Source organism: Fringilla coelebs (genome assembly GCF_963513975.1).
Source record: "Fringilla coelebs genome assembly, chromosome: 5".
Classification (NCBI taxonomy): domain Eukaryota; kingdom Metazoa; phylum Chordata; class Aves; order Passeriformes; family Fringillidae; genus Fringilla; species Fringilla coelebs.
This window is the reverse complement of record NC_140033.1, coordinates 5,952,155-5,974,977: the sequence shown is the minus strand read 5'-3', so window position 1 is coordinate 5,974,977 and position 22,823 is coordinate 5,952,155. Positions and strand designations below refer to the sequence as shown.

The 22,823-nt window shown below is 40.7% G+C and overlaps 1 protein-coding gene across 1 annotated transcript in view; it reads right to left on the bottom strand.

Annotated features, from left to right (window-relative positions):
• Positions 1-22,823, bottom strand: part of CELF2 (CUGBP Elav-like family member 2) — a 373,570-nt gene that overhangs the window by 114,501 nt on the left and 236,246 nt on the right. Inside the window, exon 3 of the mRNA XM_084206937.1 lies at positions 15,407-15,603. Coding sequence (XP_084063063.1) covers positions 15,407-15,603 — 197 coding nt within the window. The remainder of the gene's footprint in view (positions 1-15,406; positions 15,604-22,823) is intronic.

Genomic DNA, 22,823 nt, shown 5'->3' with positions numbered 1-22,823 from the left:
CATCAATATTAGCACAGAAGAGAGATTATACAACAAAAAATAAATAAAATGGGGGGAGAGAAGCACACAAAAAAAGTTAGGACAGTGTGTGTTTACAGTACAATAATGAAACATTTAATCTCTGGGTTGTAGGGGGAAGTTGGAAAGAGTGTCCCATGGTCCACTTCCAAATAAAATTGGACAAAACATTTAGGAATGCACTAAAGAGAACAAGCATAGATTTGGCAGAAAAGAGGCTGGATGAACCGGCAGGGCTTTTCTTCATTCAAGTTAAGTTTCCAAACCTGAGACCTTTGCATCCTGGAACTCAAAATCTCTCACCTGATCTAGATATCAATCCCTTTTGACAAAGGCCACAGTGGCTCAACCATGAGGAGCCAGGGATGCTGAGCCCTGGATCTTGGCATGCTCCTGAACAGTCTTACCTCAGACCAGAAACCACGTGGGTCAAGGTTTATGTCTGATCCAGTCATAAAACTTCTTTAACCACAAAGTCAACACCAGTTGTTTAAATACTGAGAGTTCAGCAGTTCCCATCCCATACTACTGGCCACAGCCACTGCCAAGATATCAGCAATACTTCAGAGTTGAAAAATGTTTTCTTTAATAATTTTAGTGAGAGAACACTTTCACATGAAAGAGAAACAAGTGTGTTTCTAAATGGCAAAATCTTTTCTCGTCCCTAAGCAAAGCTCCTCTGAAAGCTGTGTGCACAACCCGAACCACCTCCATTTTCATGTGGTTTATTGATTTAATAAAGCATATAAACGGGCTTATATCCTTATTCTACCAGCTGCAGACGATCTAGATTCACTGAACAAACTATTCCCACAAAATATTTTCACTGAAATGAATCTTAATGTTCACTCCTCCTTCCCCCACAAGCCAACACTGAGGCACTTTGAAATGCACATTAGCTACTTCAATAAATAAGTGAGCAATTCTTGGTTTTCTTAACCATGCAGAGCATAAGTGGATGATCTCTTTGCATGCCCTGGATGATGAAAAAGACATTAAGTATTAGGATTTTTCCTCTTTGGGTAGCCCTGTGAAAGCCAGCCAAGTTTGCAGGCTCGCTCTCCCTATAATTTCCAAAGCATCAGAGTTTCCATGAGCGGTGCCCCTCCCAGCCAGGTCACCAAAGCCTCAGCCCTGCATGCCCTAGCCTTGTTTTTTTTCTTTTTTGCAGGGCTTTGTTCCAATACTGGGAGCAACCACCCAAAGTTTGAAAGTCTGCTCCTTTGCTCCTTTGACACACTCGATCTGGCAAGTGTAGAAGAAATGCTGTTAGATGAGAAGAAGAAGGAAAAAAGCAAGAAGTAGGCACATTCCCTTCTCCTACTCGCTCTCTAATGATCTTTGTGCTTTCTTCTTTTAATTCTCATTTAAAATTTCAGCTCTTTACAGTAAGATCAGCAAGAACAGACCTTTGCTTCACCAAAGATGCACAAAGCCCTTTTGTTGAGGACATGGGTCCAAAAATGTGGCATCTGGGCTGTGCAGCTCTCAGTGCAGGCACACTGTCAATCCTTCTTGCTCAGCTCTGCTGCCAGTGTTTCGGGACAAAGATCATTCTACCAATCTGTTTGTACAGCATATTGTACAATCTGTTACGTGCATCTGCAATACAAACAGTAAATGATAATAAGAGCATGTGGCAAGGCTGGAGCCCCAGATTTTGGGTGCCTTTGTTATCTGTGGCTCGTGGACCCTGGTCTGCAGCTGCACTTTTGACTTGCTGCACGCACACAACGTACCACGGGCACTCGCCATGAAATCTAAACACTGCCTATTCCCTATTAAAAATACCCAAATGGTGGTTTTTCCCCCCTTCCTCCTATTTCAAGGGAGTAATTCAAAAGTTAAAACCATGACCACACCAATGGGAATGAGCCACCAAATTACCTTTTGTAATATCCTTCTCAAATACAAAACAAAGCCATGAAACTTAGGGAGAAGGAGGAACAGCTCGTGCCAGATGTTACCTAACAAATGTTCAATCATGAACATACAAATGTATGAGAAAAAAATGGCTACTCTTAAACAGATTGTTCCCCAAAATCACATCTGACTGCAACAGTAATAATGTTTCTCATCCTTACCAAATATTTGTCTTTTTTTTTTTTTGAAGACAGCCAACTCTGCTGACATTTCTGCACAGAACGTGACACTCTGCTCCTTGCAGCACAGACTGCCAGACTGCTGCTTTACATGCTGATTTCTCTTTTGTGAACTGAGACCTTGAATACTTTCACGGGGGAAAAGCAGATCAATGATTTTTTAAGAGAGCCGAACAATTCCATGTAATGAACATCAGTTAACACGGGCAATTACTCTTTCTTTTTCTCCCCCAAAACAACACCACAAAAACAAAGAGGAGATTGTAACTCCTTTGAATGGCATGTGCCTCCCTGACTGTACCAGAATGCCACCAGCATGCAGAAATATGGGTGGGTGAAGTTCAGGAGTGACATGTGGCTTGTTAAAATATAAGATGCGTAGGCGAATAAAAACTTTTGTCATTTGATTCAGCCAACAATAAAGAAAGTTATTGTAGAAACTATTCTGCTGTTTCCCAATTTTCATAAAAGATTGGTTCAAACCTTCTTTCTTTGTTGCTTTTGTTGCTGAATGAATGGGGAATAAAAGGTTGTTTTTTTATCTTTTCTAGATTTCATGGGGTTTTTTTGCCTTTTAGAGAATGCACGTGAAAGGAAAATAAAATAATATCAAACATAAAGGAGACGCAGGCTTCAATGGGAATTTTGACATTCAAAAATATTCTACAAAAACATCCAATATATCACGTTTTCTTCTTAATAGTTAAAACATAAGTGTTGGAAAACAATGGCTCTCTTTATTCCCGGTTTGAAGCATGTCTCCGGCTATGTCCCTGCGTCTCCACGCCTCTGAGTTTTCTGTTTATATCATGTGAATATGTAAATGCAGCTCATTTGCATTTCTGCTTTTATGCAGGAAGTCACACAAAATACCTCTCTGGATCTCGTTGTGGCACATCCGTATAATGCGAGAGCGAGAGCCCTGCATTAATAACAGCATTAAAAATATCACCAGGATTATTCAATGACATCCCCCTGCCATCACTGCTGTCATCTGTGGAGCGCTTCCAAACCCCAGCGTGGATCACCCCCAGTCCCTCCTGAACACCCAGACAACCCTTGGTTCCATCCCTGGTGCAGCCACGACCCAAACCAGGCACACCCAAGCTGGGAAGGACGCTCATGCCAAAATCACATCTCCTTTAGACACTTAGAAAGGCGCTGGTAAGAGGAATCTCCATGAAAAGCCCTGTTACAGGGCTCACTGATTCCCTGCTCTTTACACACACCAGTGCCTGTTCCCAGCTTCCAGCCTGCTCCTGTTCAGCAAAACAGTGAAGGAAATGCTTTCATTTTAATCACTTGCTGAAGTCATCAGGACTGTGTGCTTAGTTGAGCAGGGGTCTTTATGAGCCAAATATTATTCTTAGTAATAAGAAGACCTGGCAATACACTAGATGGAGCTTTTGATAGTAAGTAACATTAATTCAATTAAATCCTCTTACAGCACACACTCTCCAGCTAATGCAGTTTACAGTGAAATTTTCTCTGGCACTCATTTAAATATAATTGCTGCACTTATCTTGTCATGAGGAAATTTCTGAAGGTTACTTGTACTGTGCATGTGTAAACCTACAAGCTACACTGACCTTTAGTTTTGAGATTTTTTTTTGAACTACTTAAACTGCAGCATCTAAATGATGATGATAATAATAATAATAATAGTCATAGTAATAGTAATAATTCCCTACTTCCACACAGCACCATTTAACTCAATATATGCCCAAGTGAGAACTAGCAAGTAACACAGCACAGAAAGGCATCACATGCTAACTGGGAAGGAAAGCTAAAACTGTTGGAAATGAAAATGCTGGGAGATGACACATTTGAAAACCTGAATTTTCATAGAGTGTTTTGCACTGTTCTTCTGAAAAACATGAAGCTGTTCTCCATGGAGACAATTTCATATTTACCTTTCATACACAAGCTGGCCTTAATAATATCTATGGTGCACATGAGCACCACACTTTGGCATCATTTTCTGCCAGAATCAGAAAAGAGGTTCACATCCATTGATCCAGTAGACTGGTTTTGGTGGCAGTCCCAGCTGTTTTTCCTAAGGGTAGCCCAGTGATATACTGGAAAGCAGTCTCTATCACTTGCAAAACCGCTAAAAAGGGAGGTGTCAGCCAAAAAATCCTAGCGAACAAATCAAAAGCCGCCCAAACACAAAGCAAAACTTCAGTGTGTGTGCACAACTACCCATAAATCAAAAGTCTTGAGATTTTAATGAAATATGGGAAGACAAGTGTAGAGACAGGAAAACTACTGACCATGATGGAAAACAGCATTTTGGAATGCCCTACCTATCCACAGTGGATAAAGGCCCTTGGAAAAACCTTCCTTGAAAGTTCTATCATAAGGTCCTTTTCCTGTCTGCTTTTTCTCACAATAAGAAGCATCCTCAAGTTAAAGATCTACCCAATTTTACCCTTTGAAATAGAGAGGAGACAGTAATTTTGGGTCACTCTGCACCAAGCAGAGAATAACCAAGCAATGCACACTGAAGTGCTGACAGCCATGGGAGGAGGGAAATACCAAATCTCCAGGGGAAAAAACCAACTTCTGAAGCCACTCAACCTCTGTCCTGAGCTCAGCACTGCAAAAGGAAACCCCCCTGCCAACTTTTGACTTCTCTTTATGCATGGGCATGTGTTTGGAAGGTGGGAAAGATTTGACATAAAGTTTATTTGGCCACCAAGGCTCATCAAGACTTCTTTTTTTCTTTTTAGTATTAAATAAAAAGAGGGACCAAGGACCCTGCTTTCCCCACTTCCATCCTCCTGCTCAGACCCAGATGCCTGTCACATTAAGAAACACCAAGTGATTTTGTTCAGCTCTTATGGCACACAATAACAGACGTTCAAGGGAGAACGTGGGACTGCCAAGCATTTTAAAACTCTTAAATAAAATGTGGGCTAAGGGAGGCTCTCATTCAGAAGCAACATTTTCCCTTCCACTGAGAGTTCCCCCACGCTCTGGTGAAGTGAATTAAAATTGACACTGAGAAAAATCTAATTGAGCCAGAGACAACACAACACTTTTCACTATAGAAACTCAAGTCCTGGTGGAATTACTTGCGTTAATATAGTCCATTTTAAATCTACAATGATTTTTATGTCCCATGATCTGCAAATAATAAAGGAAGATTGTTGCTTAAGACTCATTGTATTAATTAGGGGGAGCATAGGAAGAGTGAGAGCTGGTGCCTTTGGGTCTGCTCCACACTTGTTTTGTAACTGCAGTTCTCATCAGATCCGATTAATATGTGAATAAACTAATGCAGATCTCACCTGGGCAGTGTTAACATAACAAAATTTTTGTCTTAACCAGCTCAGGGATTCACGCACTGAAAATGAAGGGAGCAGATTTGATTTAGGCAAAACGACACCAGCACAGAGAGGACATCATTCTCTGCCTACTCAAAGTGACTCAAAAAATTTGGGAAAAGTCCCCCCAGGCCTCTGCATCTCAGTTCCTCCAACTGGCAAAAATGGAGTGATGCTATTTTTCTCCCTTTGCAAAACACTTGGAGATGTCTGGCTGAAGCAGCATCCCTGCTCCTTACGGTGCCACACTCATCCTTGCAGCAAAAAGTTTCCTGCAGTACATGATATTAATCTACTCCCTATTGTGGTACAGCTCCCTAAAATTGCAGTTGAAGGCATGACATCTTGAGCTACGAGGAGAGTTTAATTACTGTTTGAAACATAAATTTTCCCAATTCAGTTGGGTGAATAAGAGACACGGTTTATTAGAAAACATCTTCCACCTCTTTACAGCTTTTCTTAGTCCTCTAAAAGAATGCCTGAATTGGATGCAGTAGTTATTTTAAATTAAAACCACAAGGTAGTAGACACCAAAGTTTTCTCTTACACAAATAATAATGAATTTATGCACCACAGAGTTTAATCTGCAGAGTGAAAGTCTAACGTCCCACTTAAAACTGCATACTCATGGGCATAGATTAGACAGTAATTAGGTTCAGTGAGAAACTGAAAAGATCCACTGGAAACATTCAAATTTAATTTATTCACTGGCTTGTCTCAGAGTGTTTTTATAAGCAATTAGAAAGACAGAGATTCCTGAAAATGCATTCTTTCCCAAGACAGATGGACCAGGAGATTTATATGGCATACACAGCCTTCCACCCACAGCTCACTGGCTTGAGTTAAGCTCAAACCAGGCTTAGAAGCCACTACCAGACTTTATCCTTGGGGAGTTATTTGCTATTCTTTTGAAATATGCTGATGGTTAGAGTGCACTATGAAACCAGTGTCTTAAAAAAAAGAGCAATGCTGTAACTGGCACAGCACATCCTTTTATAGCATTTGTATCACTGAAGTCTGACACTGAGGATGTTGTGGGTCCTACCAGACCCAAAACAAGCCCAAATCTGCCCTCTTGCTACGCTGATCCCACAAAAAAATACAAGCTGACATGGTCTGGTGCAGGGAGGATGGAAGTAATGAAATAGTAATTAATTTACACTGCTATACATGCTATACATATCTGCTTTTAATGCATTTCAAAATTATAAAGAATAACAGACATCCTTTCAAGGCCCTCCTGGGGTTTAAATATCATGTTAAGAACTAGCAAAATTGATGACATATTTATGGTAAAATGTTTTATGTGGTCTTTAGCTTTTTATTTTGACCCTTCATTGTAATATTTATGTCTCTCACATCATCTCAGCAGTGACAGAAATTCTTAGTGCCTTGGAGTCTCTCCTTCTATCTTTTAATGAGGAAATCTTCCTGCAGTGTGGGTTTTAATTTTAGGATATTATTTATTTGTGCATATATGTGCACAGGCACCTGTGATTGATTTTAGTGGGGTGAAAGGAACAGAAGATAAAAGCAATAAATGGCTGATTTTGCAGTGGAAATGAGAGATTTGGAAGCTGCAGTACACTCAAAATCCAGGCTAATACGGCTGCTTCCCAATTACACTTCAATTTTGACACTGCTCAGTGGTCAAATGTTTTCTTCCTCTGAGATCCTTGCCAAAGTGTGTGAAGATTTCAGACCAGTCCCCACGTCCTTTGCAAAATGTCCTTATGAGTTAGGAGCAAAGGATCTTGATATTAGAACTGAATAGAACAAGAAACACTGCATAACAAGAGAAGGGTTGTGTGGTTTGTTTTGAAGCCTTTGTCTTTTAACAAAAACTCACATAATTTTTTATGTGATGAGTGGATAAATGGTGTGTTTATTGACATAATAGAAAATTGGAGGAGGAAAGAATTTCAGTGCCACAACGTCATAAAATGGTCGAATCTCATTGATGTGAGCTTTAATATGCAGCTAAAGACACTGGATACCATAAATACCAAACTGGCACTATCTGGCACTTTTATAGATGTATATATTTTAAATGTAGGCAGCAATCTTGAAAATACTTAAAACATGCCTGTGTTTTATGTCTGAGTATTATATCTATTGATCAATTCCTGCATGCAAGTGTGTGCATGACTTGACTTAGATTTTTCCATACATTACAGTTTTTTTTCCTTTGAGATGATATATTTGAGAAACTGAGGTTTGGCATACTATTCACATTCAACAAAGCAATTTGTTTTTTTTCAATTTCACTGAAAGTTCAGGCTGTTTTAACTGCCTGCCTACGTGGGGTTTTTTTTTTCCAGTGAAGTGATGTCATTACAAACAACAGATTACACATTAATATTTTAGGAACATTTGGGGCTCTTTTTTAAAGTTGTTCTAAAATATTCTATAAGTAAATGCTGGAGGATGGGCTGAAGTTGTCAACAGTATAGCACACTAGAACTGAAGTTCAAAAATTCCTTTTCAAACACCCCTTTACTGAACTTGCCTTCCCCCTAAGTGTTTATCAGACACGACCATTAGAAAGAACCACAATTAGAATATGAAGTCCTGCTCCTCTCATGGCTGGTCTATACATGGGTTTTCTATCAATTTAACTAAAAGGATTCATGTAGTTAAATTTTATGCCTTTTTTTTTTTCATCATAGATGTAATTAATAATATGCTTATATGGTCTTAGCTTACTTTTTAAAATTCATATGCAGTTGTAAATCATAGTTAAGCTGCTACAAAACTGCAGCCAATGAGCCCCAAAGTGATCTGCTTTAATCCCTCAGAGATGTGTTATTTTTATTAACTTCTTACAGCAATACCTAGCGTCCTCATTTCTGGACCAAGCTCCCACTGTGATGAATACCATAAAAATAGGGAGGGAAAAGATGCCTAAAAGTAAAAATAGCTTCTTTCTGCTCCAGTCATTCACACACTGTATACAGGAACTTTAGAAACAAGGCTAAAGAAAGGTTTCTGTGCTACCTCTATATTTAAAGAACACAACTGAAAAATGCTCTACCCAATTCCCCCCACCATCCTCTAGCCTTCCCATTCTGCAGCCACAACACCCTGCTCCTGTTACAGTCTCTTCACAAATACCTTCCATTACTTCTGCTCTGTCTGACTGGGTTGGGTTTGCAGTGATAATTTTTGCTATCACAGGGGCTGATTTTCTTCAGTGAAGGGAGTATTCAGTGATACTGATTTAAGTGGGCAACAAGGTTGTCAAGTATGCAATGGGATGTTACCTTGATCTGCTCCCTGTCTTCAAAGCAATGCAAAAATATCAGAGGACACCAATCTCAGCCCCTCTTGGTGCTGGACATGGCTAGCCAAAGACAGCTTGGCACTTTGTCCTGTTTGTGGGCTGAAAATGCATTTGCACATGGGGAGCAGTCGTGTCACATCCTGTTCCAGATGCATTCTCTCTAAACACTAAAAGGAAGCAAGCAAAAGGAAAGTTTCTTTTGGAACTCTTCTCTCTGCTTCTTCTGGAAGCCATTCTCTGCTCAGCAAGTGGAGGAAGAAAGTTTGACTTGAGAAGTCGAATTTTTTTCTGTTGGCCTGCTGTTCCTCAGTCTTAAGTCTATGCTGTGCAGTCCCTGGGTTTAATATTAATTGAAAGAGCTGATCTATTCTTGACTTTGGTATGCACTCCAACATACAGCAGAAACTTCAATTGTATCCCCTTACAACTTTTTCTTTCCAAACCAAGGTACAAGTCCTGTATTCTTCCTCAGCTTTCTCCCTTTTAGCTTTCTTGTAAGTCAATGTTTGAAGCCCTTTACAAGTTAACCTTTGTAGACCTTTCACCATGGCTCAACCCTTCCTGACTTCATACAAAATCATGCTGCTCTTCTCTGGACCTCTGCCCTTTTCTATAGAATGGTACTAAATATTGGTAACTGTAGTTTAAACATGATTAAAAAAAATCCTTCTTTAAGTGGTGCAGTATTTCCTTGAAGGCTCTATTCAATGCTTCCATTTATACAGCTCACATTTTCTGTGCCTTTTTGACCACACAGACACAAAACATCATCTCAGTCCTTTTATGATATGTGCACTCTTCAAGTCCTCTCCTGCTCTCAAATCTTTGAAAAATGCACTCATTCAACACATGTGTTCACTCAAAATAAAATTTACTCTTCTTGCTCACGGTTCATTTTACCCAGCAGAATCTCTTTGTGTTTGATTGTTTTCTCCAGGTTATCAGGTGGCTTCTCCCCCATCTAGTCCCTTCTGCATGATCCAAAAAGTTGGATAACAAGTTGGTGGTTCATTCTGTCAAAGCCATTTACATAGAGAGTGAAAAAGTATTGATCTCCAATAACAGTCCCTGTTGCTCTCCAGTCATCATCCCCTCTCTTCCCCTGGCCCATAACCTTTCCCCATTCTAATCTGCCCTCCATCATCTACCCAGCTCCTTTCCCCATTTGGAAATGGGTCCTTCTCTGCTTCACCAGCAGCTGCATGGATTAGTCTCCCATGTGACACACTGTGAAATGCCCCTGGGAAATCAGCTTGATTATATTTCACACCTGTCTGCTTTCACAGAAACTTCTTAAAAAACTCCATCAGATTTGTGGAGTGAGAATTACCTTTTCTAAAAATCAGCTCACATCTGGAATATATTCTATAATGCTATTTACAACCCATTTAAAATTATAGATTTAAGATTCCTTAAGGTTTAAATCTAAACACCCTACAGTCAGAAACTTCATGTTAAAAACTCAACTTTATCATTCACTCTTCTTCCCCATTGTACTTGTATTTATTGACATCTGGCTTTTGCCAGTTTTTGTTGTCTGAAACTTCTTATAGTGCACCTGCTAAAAAATAACATGGAGGCACTTTTTATATACTTATAGTGCAGGAAAAGACTTCAAGTCTGCATAATAACAAAATATCTGTAAGCCACCATCACAAAAATTTAGCCTAACACACACACGCACAATGGCTGTGGGCACATACTCTGCCATTTCAACAGCAAATGTGCTCATGGTGCAACTCAGCTGAGCTCAAAAGCTACAACAGTGTTCATGTGAGCCTCTGAGAGCATTCAAAACACTGACTAAGACATGAAGTGCAGAGAAACCCTGGCTCCTAGAGGGCTGGCTGAAGGGAGCTTTTAAAGAGCATCAAAAACAGCTTTTAAAGAGCATCAAAAACAGTTTTACCAAACACAATGCATTGACACTGAAGGAGCAGAGGGTGCAATTGGCTGTGTGGTGTCACAGGGGCAGTCAAGGAACAAGGAGCAGCTGGTCTTAGCTGCAGGTTGGGACACCCAGGATGGGAATGTGTGACAAAGTGAGTGCCACAGCTCTGCTGCTGTGCAGGATGGCCCGAGCTCCCTTTGCACCTACTGTACCAGGCACTGTGAGAGGGACCTGCTGGAGGAGAGGGATCAGCCCCCCTGCCTGCACCAGATTATTTTGGAAGGGCTAAACTGAGGCTGAAGTGATGCTCAAGCAAGCCAGGTAACTTCTGCCTCCTATATGCATCTCTCTCTATATATATGTAGCTATACATACCTATACACCTCCTGGCCCACCTGGTCTCTCCTGCATGCAGCAGATGAATGCCTCATTATCAGATTCCTCTGCTCACTTCCCAGTAGACTTAAATTACCATGTTAAATAGGATAATAATAAACACTGGCCTTTAACTACAGCACATCCTTGTTCACTCAGCAGCCTCCCTCTAATCTGATAAAGGGCCTGTAAAAGGCTGCAAGCAAACACAGAGTCAGGTGTTACACAGGTGCTCTCCCTGCTTTCTGCAGCGTGATTCCTATGGCAGCACAAAGAGATTCTGGCTCACAAAGCTGCTTCAGGGGACCTTGATCCCTCCTAGAATTATCAGGTATGGAAGCAGAGGCAAGGTGCCAAAAGGACAGAGTGGATCTGGCTCAAGACTCTCCTGCTGCATTTCAAAAGACAAACGTAGCCCTGTGCCATCTGCTTGCTTCAGCACTTGGACTTCAAAACCAAAGCAGCCAAGGAAATCTTTCCGGCTTAGGAAAACAGGGGAGAGGAAGAGAGATCTTGGTGGCAGTGTGTGCCGCCTTCACACAGAGCTTGCTGCATGTGAGGTATTAGAGAAGCTCTTTTTAACAACCACCCTGGAAAAAAAGGAATCTATTCACCCAGAATAAATTATATCAGGAGAGAAAGCTGGATTGGGAACAGAGAGGGCTGCTCTGCCCAGACTTTGAATCCCCCTAGCCCCCAGAAGCCAAAGTGCTATTTTATTTCAATGGTACAGAATTTCCTGCCCTGTTGTTTTGTTTTTTTTTTTTTTTTTTTTTTTTTTTTTTTTTTTTGTTTGTTTTGGTTTTTTTTGTATTTAGTTTACTTAATCCCCTGGATTTCTTTTGTTGCAGAAAGAGGAAAAAGCCTTACAAAGCAACAGGAGATAAAAACAAAAAGTCAAATTACTCTTTCACACATCCAAAAGAAGCAGAGAAATGGAAAGGAAAGGATAAGGAATTTCCTTATCTGGAAAGGATAAGGAATTTCCTAGAATGCAGCCATTCCTGAAGTTCCCAATTAATAAAGCCAAGCTTTAATGTTTGCAGTAGTATCAATATATCTGTGGAATTAAGATGGCTTTCCTCTGGTTTTCCAGAGTGAGGTAAACTTGGCTTTCTACCTGACTTCCTCCAGCCTCAGCTTTGCAGGGCTGGCAAGCAATACAAAAGAGGAGGAAAGACATGAACTAGGCCGTCTGTCGTTGGAGGGTATGAAAGACAGTCTGAATAACAGCAGGAGAGAGAGAAGCAGCCCATGGTTATTTTTGACAGAATTGGGAGAGACTCAGGTTGCAGCTTCGTAAACAGTTCATCAGAGAAAAACTCGGTCCAAATTAGAGGAGCCCCCTTGGCCAAGCTCACAGAAATACACAACCCTTGTCTGAGAAGAGAGAAATCTTTCAAAAATCAAAATGCATTTCTTTAAAGAGCGAAACCTAACTGCTCCCCCCTGTGTGGTGTAGTAACACCAACTTGCATTCCTGTCATTACAACTGATGGCTTGCAGCATATTCAGAAAAAGATTTCTGCGTGACACCAGGCTGTGAATGTTCTGCCTTACACACAGTCACAACCATGCAATGAAATGAAAAAATTGACTTTTTTTCTACCTCACCCAACCACGAGGTCCCTTTGATGGACTGTTCTACAAAACTGGAGGTGATACAAAGGGTCAGCGAGCAGAAAAACTCCTGGCACAACCCAAATCCACCCAGCTCAAATTAAATAAAAGTGGTTGTTTTGTGTGGGTATTTAAACACAAGAGGAGCATGGAATTTCACTCCACATCACACATGGAATTTAAACACAAGAGGAGCACGGAATTTCACTCCACATCACACATGTGATTTTTAGTGTTGTCCTGTAGAGAGCCAGGAGTTGGACTCTGTGATCCTTGTGGGTCCCTTCCAGCTCAGGATATTCTATGATTCTATGACCTCCAAACAAAAAAATGAAAATTCAGTTTCTTTTAAAAATGCCTATTAGATAGTATAGGTGAAGAATTATCATGTATTGTGATGAAAAGAAGACTGTAGAATGTTTCTCAGGGCAATTTTTCTGTTTGTTTGTTTCTAACATTCTTAACAATCTCTCGCATTGAATCCTTTGTGCAACTGGATTAAGAAAATAAAGATCATTCCTAGTCAAGAGACACCCACAAGAGGTTTCTAGCAACCTTGCTGGCAGATTCAGCCAGGAGGAAGGATAGAGCCAGCATAGAGATACACTCCTCCAAAGTCTCTGAGGGAAAAGCTGACCAACAGAGGAGCTTGCTGCTGGTGCCAGAGAAAAGTAAGTCTGAAGGTTATTCTGCCTATCTTCAGGATTAATTTCATTTACTCATTAATTAACACATAACACCTGAAGTGACAAGCATAATCTCTGTGTGGCTGAAAAGAGTCCAAGCAAAAAGTATCCCCAAAACCCAGCCACCTTTCAAAAAGAATATTGCATATGGGGACTACAAACATTGATAATTAGTCTACAATGATTTGTATGATCTATGCTTCATCCTTATGCCTTCCAGCTGCCTGATGGACAGGTGCAGTGATTCCCAGAAATGGGTATCAATGGGTTTCTTCTGTCTAACCACAATATCATTCTCACTTCATTTACTGCTTAGTGGGAAGGCATTGCTGTGACCCAGGAATCAGCTCCTTCCAGATGGACGAGTCTCAAAGTTCAGCATTTTAGTGGTTTAAACTAAGGAGGAGTTTGCTCATCCATAGCAGCCTGGACTGCAGAAAATCCAGTTGTTTGACCTCTTAATGCTCTCCTATCCAGCATTACAAGAAAAAGACATTTGGTGAGGGCTCTGTGCTAACACAGTAGGGGGGTACATGCTACAATACATCAATCCTGGGAAATGAGGTGGGGGGGTGGGCTGGAAGCAGAACTACACTGAAACACTCCAACCAGAAATACCTTCTGCTTCTGAATCACAGACTCATGGAATGCTTTGGGTTGGAATGGACCTTAAAGAGCACCTAACTCCAGCCCTCTTGTCCTGGACAGGAGGCAGGTTGTTCACTTTTCTTTAGAGCAGGTTGTTCACACAACATAGCCTTGAACATTTCCAGGGATGGGGAAGGGGGAAGAGTGATCTAGTACAGACATTTGATTGGCAGGATGGTAAAGTGAGCTGGACCCCCTCCCTGACACTGACGTGAGACCAATGCACCAAGTCTTTTAACCACAACTGAGAGATGCAAGCAGCCCAAAATAAACCATGGTCACTCAAAGCACCTGACTGCTTAAACTGGGCAGCAAAAGGAAGGCACTGAGAGGATCCTCTGCCCAGGAAAAAGGGAGATATGCTGAGCCTTGGCAGTGCTTTGCCCCAAAGCACAGGAGCACCCGAGGCTGTGCTGTGTGCCTCCCACAAGGGCAGGCACCTCTCGTCTCCAGCAAGGGATGTTTTGCGCTGTTAACTTTGCTGGGAGCCCACGAAATCATTCTGTGATATTCTCCATAGCATGTGTGCTCTGAAGGTTTTTAGAGTCAGTGCCAGGAGTGCAGTAAGAAGGAATAAGTGTTGAGCAGCCTTACAGCCAGGCACACACATGCACAGCCGGTTCTGCCTCTGAGCATCGCTAATTATTTCTAACGGTAGCGACGCTCTCACGTAGCAAGGCTGAATGAAAATATACAGCTAGGTAGGGAGGAAAATGCATTCTGTGAAACAAAATACTCACTTTCAGTTTACATCTAAGCATGTGTCGCACTTAAACAGCTCTAATGCACAAAACTTTCACGTGCCTAAATAAGCCCAGATATACGTAGGGAAAAGTAGAAATATAGTTAGGGACAAATATGTTACATGTGTATAGAAAAAATGCAGGAAGGACAACTAATCCTTTCATTTAGAATAATATCAGTGCCAAAAAACAATTCTTTAACATGACTGCAGAAAAAAAAAGTCAGATTATAGAAAAAGGGTGACTATTTGTAATTTTTATTGCTGCTGGAGCAATGATGTGGCAAGAACCCACCACCATCATTTTTCCCTTCTGCATCCTTAAAATATTTCCCACCTGGGGTGCAAAAAGAGGAAATGAAAGGAAATAGAAAATTATATTTTTCATGAGCTAATCCTGGCAAGCAACCTCTCAGATTTCCACATTTTTGGCAATGATAATTTAAACAAGGAGACCGATATTTTCTTATTTTTTGCACAGTTGGAATGCATGCTTCCAGATAAAAGACAATTAAACTTCAGTTTAAGAAGAGGAGGAAGGCAATATTTGATAGGATTCATGAGTCCTCTCCTCTTAGGACTGCTGCATAGCTCAACACAGCAGACTACAAAACTGAGAGCTCAGCTGCAAATCTCTTTGGAAATGCTGAAGGCAAGCAAGATCATCGGGAAAACAAGCAAACTGAAAGCAGAGAGAGCATAACTACTGTACCTTTACTTTGGGGAGGGTTCTGACTTCTGTCTCGGAGAACATTAATCTGGTAGACAGCTCCATAAGGCTCAAAAAGTTCTTTTAATTCTTTTTCTGACCACGAACGGGGAATCTGTCCAACAAACATCTTAATGGCATCTGGGTCTGGTTGGTCTGAATGATCCAAAGCTCCATTCATCTTGTTAGCTGTGCCGTTACTAGAAAGTGGAAAAGGAGATTAAAAAGAGAAGACAAGTTAGGAGACTACACAGTTTTCGTGTGCACTAGATGCAGAAGATGATGTCAATTGGCACAAAACAGAAAAAAAAAAAAATCAGCGTTTAATTAATAGCATAAGTACTACGAACAAAAAACAATGCTATTACATTTTTCATTGAGTCTGGTTCTCTCTGCAGGCTGCTGCTTAATGTCATTATATAAGATGAGAGCGGCACAACACAACCCGGGACTTCTGCATTTTAAAGTAGAGGATAGTGGCAAATAAGTGCAGATTTCTCTCCATGGCTGTTGTAAACAGAACTGCAGTGAATTCTCACTAAACTGGCTACTGGCAGAAAGCAGGCAGTGCGTGTGTCTATGTGTGTGTGTGTTTTGTAATAAAGTCACATGAAAGGAGTATGAAACACTTGGCAATCTGTCAGATGACTAATGCAAGATGCCAGTGATGAATCTGCAGATTGTGTGAAGCATCCATGTGTGCATCAAATTAGTCTGATATTGCCTAGAATGGAAAACACTCCAGCTATGTGGCTGGTTGCTGCCGATTAGTTGCCTACGCTCTTTAAAAAGGAAAAGCAGTCTGGAGAGACCCAGTTTAAAGCATACTGTTTATTGCTGCCATAAAAAAAAAAAGGACAAATCAAAAAGAGATGGCAGTGGCAAAACTGCCTACATGGCTGTGGAAATGAAAATGCTGCTTCAGAAAGTTTTTTTGCCCTGCAAAAGGAGATCAAATTTTTGAACACTTTCACCCCTTGTAAATTCTCAGCCTATCTGATCTCCAGATGTACGTCCTAAATCCAAGTTCAAAACAACCACACTTTTGCAGGGAAAAAGAAGTTTGGAACAAAACATAATCTGGTCTGGGAGACAAATGACAGACCACAGTTTGCGAGAATTCATATTCATACAGAATATAAATACTTTTAAATACTGAACAAAAGTAAAAATACATCAGTTCCTCCTCCCTTCCCCCTCTCCTCCCTTGCATTATTGATAATTAAGGACAGTAGTTTCAACTAATTACTTGACTAGAAATTCCAAAAGTGCTGATGATTTTTGGATGTTTCAGTATCAAGAAAGAACACTAATGATGCATGAATTTTCAAGCATCCCCCCATCTTTCCACCAGGGAAAAGGGGCAAATGGCCTGTATGCAGCAATGTCAGAAGCTGATCATGGCAGAATTCAGGCATTTCAGAGCCACCTGCCACTTTCAAAAAACTTGGCTTTAATTAGACTTTCTCTGTTTGATGATTGTTCAGGAGTGAATGCCCACCGGAGGACTTAGAAGAGCTCAGAATCTGCACAACCAGATGAAAATCATATTTTACATGTGAAAAAAAAAATATCTAAGAGTGGCGAGAAGAAAACAACCATGTGCAATTCCCCTGTCTCACAGCTATAACCTGTGTGAAGACAAATTATTTCGTTTCATGTGTTTCATCTCCTTGAAAGCATAATTCACATTAATATGCCCACATTAACTTTAGCACTTTCCCTGCTTACAGGCAGGAAGGAGAAAGTTATATTAATGGCACATTTTACACCACCAGCAAGAAGTTTGATCATCCCTTGTGAAGTGGTTTCAACATGGATCAGCAGACAACAGCATTTATCACTCTCATAAATGGCTAAAATTCCTATCTACACTAGCAGGAATCTTGCCTGAATAAGAGACTCCAAGATTTGGTCCAAACTTTTACATTACATTTCATGTACAAATATCTTGCCTTGCAAACGCTCTTCGTTCTGCAGGTCACAAGTTCACCTGCAGGAATTGTGACTTTTCCAGGCCCTAGGAACTACATTTCCATGCAAAGACAACACTTAAGCCAAACCACGCCAACCATCCAAACAACCACCCCCTTAGAATTGCTAAGAAACAGAAGAACCATGACTGATTCCATGGTTTTCCAACAGAAAAACCATGATTGAGTGATACTTCATGGGAACAACTTTCAAGACTTTCATGGAGCAGTAGGCACCCATGTGACACTTAAACCTCTAAAAAATCGCTCAATTATTTCTTTTCAATTCCTACTCCTCTACATAAAACCCAACCTGCCAAACAACCTCCCTACTAGGGAGGTTGAAAAATCCCTGACCCATAGCTTAAAGTACCTGTGGAAAACACTTATATGTTATTTTGAAAGAAAAGGTAGAAGTTTAGTTGAGCTCCCAGCTCTGCCCTGGGCTTGGTCAACTATTTTCTTTCACAAATTGGCTTGACTTTTCACTTCATTTATTCTCTGTGTTGTTTGTATTGAGTTCAGCTTTAAATTATGCCCTTCATCTGTTCTCTCTGTTGGATCCCTTCTTTAAGAAATCCATACACAATTGCTACTTAGCCCAGAATTACAGCTAGGGTCATGTTTAATAAAGAATAACAAGTTTATTCCTTTGCTTTTTCCTTTACCAAAACCACCTTTACCACCAAGAGCCCCACAATTTCCATTGCTAATCAGCCAATTTTTTAGGAAAGCACAAAGCCAAACACTAACACCTGTTTTCTCAGGTTAATGGCCCTATTAGCATCAAGTTCTTGCTTTGAGCTAAAGGTTTAGGCACAGGCCAAGCTCTCTTCTAATTGCACAAAACGTTTAAGCCCTTTCTTTATTTTGTTGGGACCAAAGTTGAATTGCATTGATCATATTCTTTAAATGCTTCATGGGCTGAAGGTGGTTAAAAGCTCTAACTCGAGGCATCAGTACCATACACTAAGATGCAAAGCTCCAGGGGACAGGTTTTGTCACTCACTGCCTGCATTAACTTGAGTAAGTCATTAAAACTTCTCCAAACTAAATTCCACCATCCATTGACAGCTCTGTCAATCCACTAACTCCTGCAGAGTTAGGGAAAAACCAAGCATAATTTAGGCTTTTCTTTAAAATACTTTTCTACCACAAGGAAGGGACTTGACTGAGCTGCCAACATTTTGGCGGTTTGACAGACAAGTTCAGGCCACAGAGAGGGCACTCATTTTTACAAACACAGCTGGGCTCCTTCCTAAACTGCACTCCCTTTGATCTCAGTGCAAACCAAGGCTCTCAGACACCTCAGAGTGGGAATCCAAGTCTCACTGTTGGGATTTTGAGGAGCTCATGAACACTGTTGCAGCAATGACACTTGCAGCAGTATCCTCACCCAGCTTTGGCAGCTGGTGTAGGATTAGAGCCAATGCAGACAAAATGAACAAGTAAATAAATCAGCAGAGAGATAACATTGGGGGAAAACCACCTATTTTATAGATTCTATGGATTTGATCCCTGCAGCTCACTGGAAAGCTCCACTGAGGAAGAAAATTATGCACCACACCTGCCTGATGGTTCATTTTGTCACAGAACTTGTTGGGTCCATACAAAATCCAGCCAAATATGCTTGATCCTTTGCAAATGATCTCTTCTAAGATGAATTCCCTGATCTTCTCCCAGCTTTCATCTTCACCCAATGGACATTACAGCTCTGCACTAAGACCTCTTGGCTGCTAACAGCTGTAGGGCTTTTACTTCTTTCTATTTGCCAACACAGTGGCTCTCAGAGGAAGTGGCTTCTTCCTTCCCCCATCTCCCCTTCTCCTGTACCCAAGAAGTAATAAGACAAAAGAGAAACTACATGTAAAACTTTCCAGAAGGAAGCAAAGCAAGCCTTGTGAAAGCTTAGGACTATTTCTTGAAAGCACAAGTGTACAGAGATAGCTGTGTCTAGGGGACACTAATGAGAATGGGATCCCTTGGCACTTACTGTCAGTACCCAAAAAAAAAAAGAAAAAAAAAAAGAAAGAAAGAAAGAAAGAAAAATTAGATTATGTGGCTCTATGCTGTAGCAATCCTTCTGTCCATGGCCAATTTAGCCCATTGGGCTCAGGGGTGACCCAGCACATCATCTTCACTGACAAGGTGTCATCTGTATCATAGAGAGCAGCCTGAGGGCAGAGATTAAGACACTGAGTCGCTGGCTGCTTGTGGTTGCTGCCAGAGCATCCTGTCTCTCAATTTGTGCCAATTTTTCTTCTAATAACCTAACTACCATTCCATCATTTCAGCAAGCTGACAGGGCCACTCTTGAGGAGCTAGAGATTGTTTTAATATCCCTGCTGCTTCAGCAGGAGCACCAGAAAAACCTAGTGGATGCCCTCGTGGTCTCTCCCATTCATATCTTTAATTACTGCAGGACTGCTAAAAGTGAACTGCCCACTCAGGACAGAGAGGTAGCCTTCAGAAACAACATCTGAATCAAAACAGACTCTCTTAAATTCATCACTGCTAAGAGCTTTGGCATTAATCCACGTTCATTTCCATTAATGATCCCAGTGTCAAGTCAGGTGCTGAAAAACAGCTGTTAACGGGGACCAAACGGATTTACATGACACCTGTTTGCCAAATCTGTTTTTAACCCTACCCAGTACCTTCCACTGTTCTTTTTTGGTTAATTCATATTGCAACCCTCACCCTATTATTGTGGTTTTACCATTTCGCTGGGGATTTGCCTTTTTCATGTTCCATGGTATAAGATATTTGAATTCCCTCTAAGAGCCAACAGAACAAGAGCACGATAACAAACCAGTTCCAAGTGTAATGACAACTAAATCCAGCCCAGTGCAGAGGTATTTACAGGCACTAAGGTTTTACAGCAATAAAGCATTTACATCTGAGCTGTGGCATCACTGCCAGGATATCACACAAACTGACAAAAGGGACAACACCCGTTTGAAGGCTTCTGACTGCTGTCAAGAGAGACAGCCAAGCATCACCTTAATGTACTCCAAAGATCATAATTGCTGGTTTACGAGCAAATTTTGTCTGGAAGGACCCAAAAGGGCTTTATAAACTCATTGTTTAGAGAGGAATGACTTCATCGTAAGGTGACAGACGGCAGCTGTTTAATGACATGGAGCATTATCGCACAACAGTTTCAGCCAGGAAGGGTAGAACAATACCATACCCAACTGAAAACTGCAGGGGGCTGCAATTTATAGACACAGAAGGTAATTACCTACATTGGATTTTGGCCAGCAAAATAAGGGCCAGAACCTCTGACAAGCAGAAAAAGAAGCTGTGCAACATTTTTAAGCTGTAAATGACCAGGTCTCTGAGTTTTGGGGGGGGGAAAAAGTCATCTCCAGATGCCTTCTAGCCCATCAGTATTTTCCCAGCACTCTTGCTCAAAAGCAGCTCAAAGGAAAGACGATGTTTCAAAAATCATTAACTGCTTCTGCTGTAGTGTGTTGTAGTCTTTGGCAGAACTATTAGACTCTAATAACACTTATAATTATTATTAAGTAACGCATATCCTAAACAGCAATTGCTAAATGACCCTGACATCATGCCCAACGGGAAAAAATGTCCTATAGCAGGATGTTCAGTCCTACATAGGCAGTAAAGTCTACAAAATAATTATCTCCAGGCTTCCCTGCACCCATCAGCAGGGCTAACAATGGAGCAGCTGTAACTCTTGCAATCCATCTTACAGCCCCATAAAGACTTTAACAAAGAGATGAGCAATTCTTCATCCACCCAGCAGAGAGCAACCGCACTTGCACTCTCACACACACATGAATTACATGAAAATCCTGATGGCTTTTAATACCTGACATACAGTGCTCAGATTTCATTCTTCTCCGTAGCTAATAATACTCAAGTGCTTGTGTAAGCACTCAGCAGTAAATGCAAAGATGTTTTAAGTTGTGCTGCTTCCACATTGGCAGAAATTATCTCTAAAAGTGTAATTTTTCTTAAGACAATGAGTTACTTTTTACTGCCCTGATAATTTAAAATCCAGAGTAATTTTTCTGGTGAAAGCAGAGATTTTTTGTAGCTCAGATTTATTAGCTCTCTCCACACAGTAGATCATACAAACCATAGCAAACCAACTGTTAGCATAGGGAATACTTTTTTTTGATCAAGTACATTTTTGATTAGTACATGTAATCAGTTTAATGTCTCAGTTGCAAATTTTAAGTAAGGTAAGAAGGTATTTTATCCCAGAGGAAAAAATATTTGAAAATATGGGGGAGAAAAAATTCCTACCTTGAAAATGTTTTGATGGGTAATAAATTTGGGCTGGGAGAAGGAGCAGCAGAGAGAAGTTGCCTTTCAAGCAGATAGGTCAGACTGCATGATACTAAGGGCAATATGAATTGGAAAATGTAGCGAACAAAATACAGACTAGAGAAACATCAGAAGAGAGCTGATCCCACCTGAGATAAAACTTGTTATTTCTCAGAGGTATAGATGCAGATTCCTCACCAGTATCACAGAAAGAAATCAAGGATACAAAAGGAAAGCATAGTAAGAGCTACATTAAAATGCAGTTCCCTTTTCAGCTGGAGGTGCACATTGGAGCACATACACTCCTTTGTGCTTTAAGGCTTCTCACCTTCCTAAAATTAGCCCTCAGAGTTCTGCTCACCAAAGTTAAATATTCACCTCCAGAGGGGGGTAGCTCTTCAGGTGTGCAACCTCTGCATTCCTGCACCACTTCTGTTACAAACCAGGTTGATTTAAGGCAGGGGTTTCCACTTAAACCCTGGCTACCCCTTGTGTACATGTTTAAACCTACCAAAAGATGTCATTCTAACGTTGTGCTGTGGGTAAGGATTCCTGGAACCATAGAGTCAAGCTTTGCAAAAGCTACCTACATCTGCTACATCTGCTTCAAAAAAAACCCTTACATGCAAACACATCTTAAAAAAAAGAAAAGTCAGTCTGACATGTTTCAGATGATCTCAACTTTTACTGCTGCTGCATGGACCATTTTAAATTTTTTATTAAGCAAATTATTTTTTAGAACATGCAGTAGTGCTTAATGATGTACCTGTGCTGTGAGTGGAGGAACTCATACAAGTGAAAATACATGTAAACAAGAGTGAATGAGTGGAGAAGAGAAAACAAACAGGGAGGGAAAGAGGCTTGTTTTTTTTAGAGTCTTCTGTTTTGGAAACCAATTAAATATCACTGTTAGTTCATCTAATAGCAGAAGCAAACAATTAAACATGCCATCTATACAAGTCTGAACTGGGCAGCATCTTTTGTTTATGCTGATAAAACTTACAGGGGCCTATTTTCAGTATTTTTAAGGATTTGCCTACAGTAGCCTACAGATTTTACTCAACAGAAACTAGCAGAAGCTCAATAGCCAGTGACAGATGCCTGCCCTTCAATGGCTGAAGAAAGTCAAAGCCACTCTACCCAGTCTG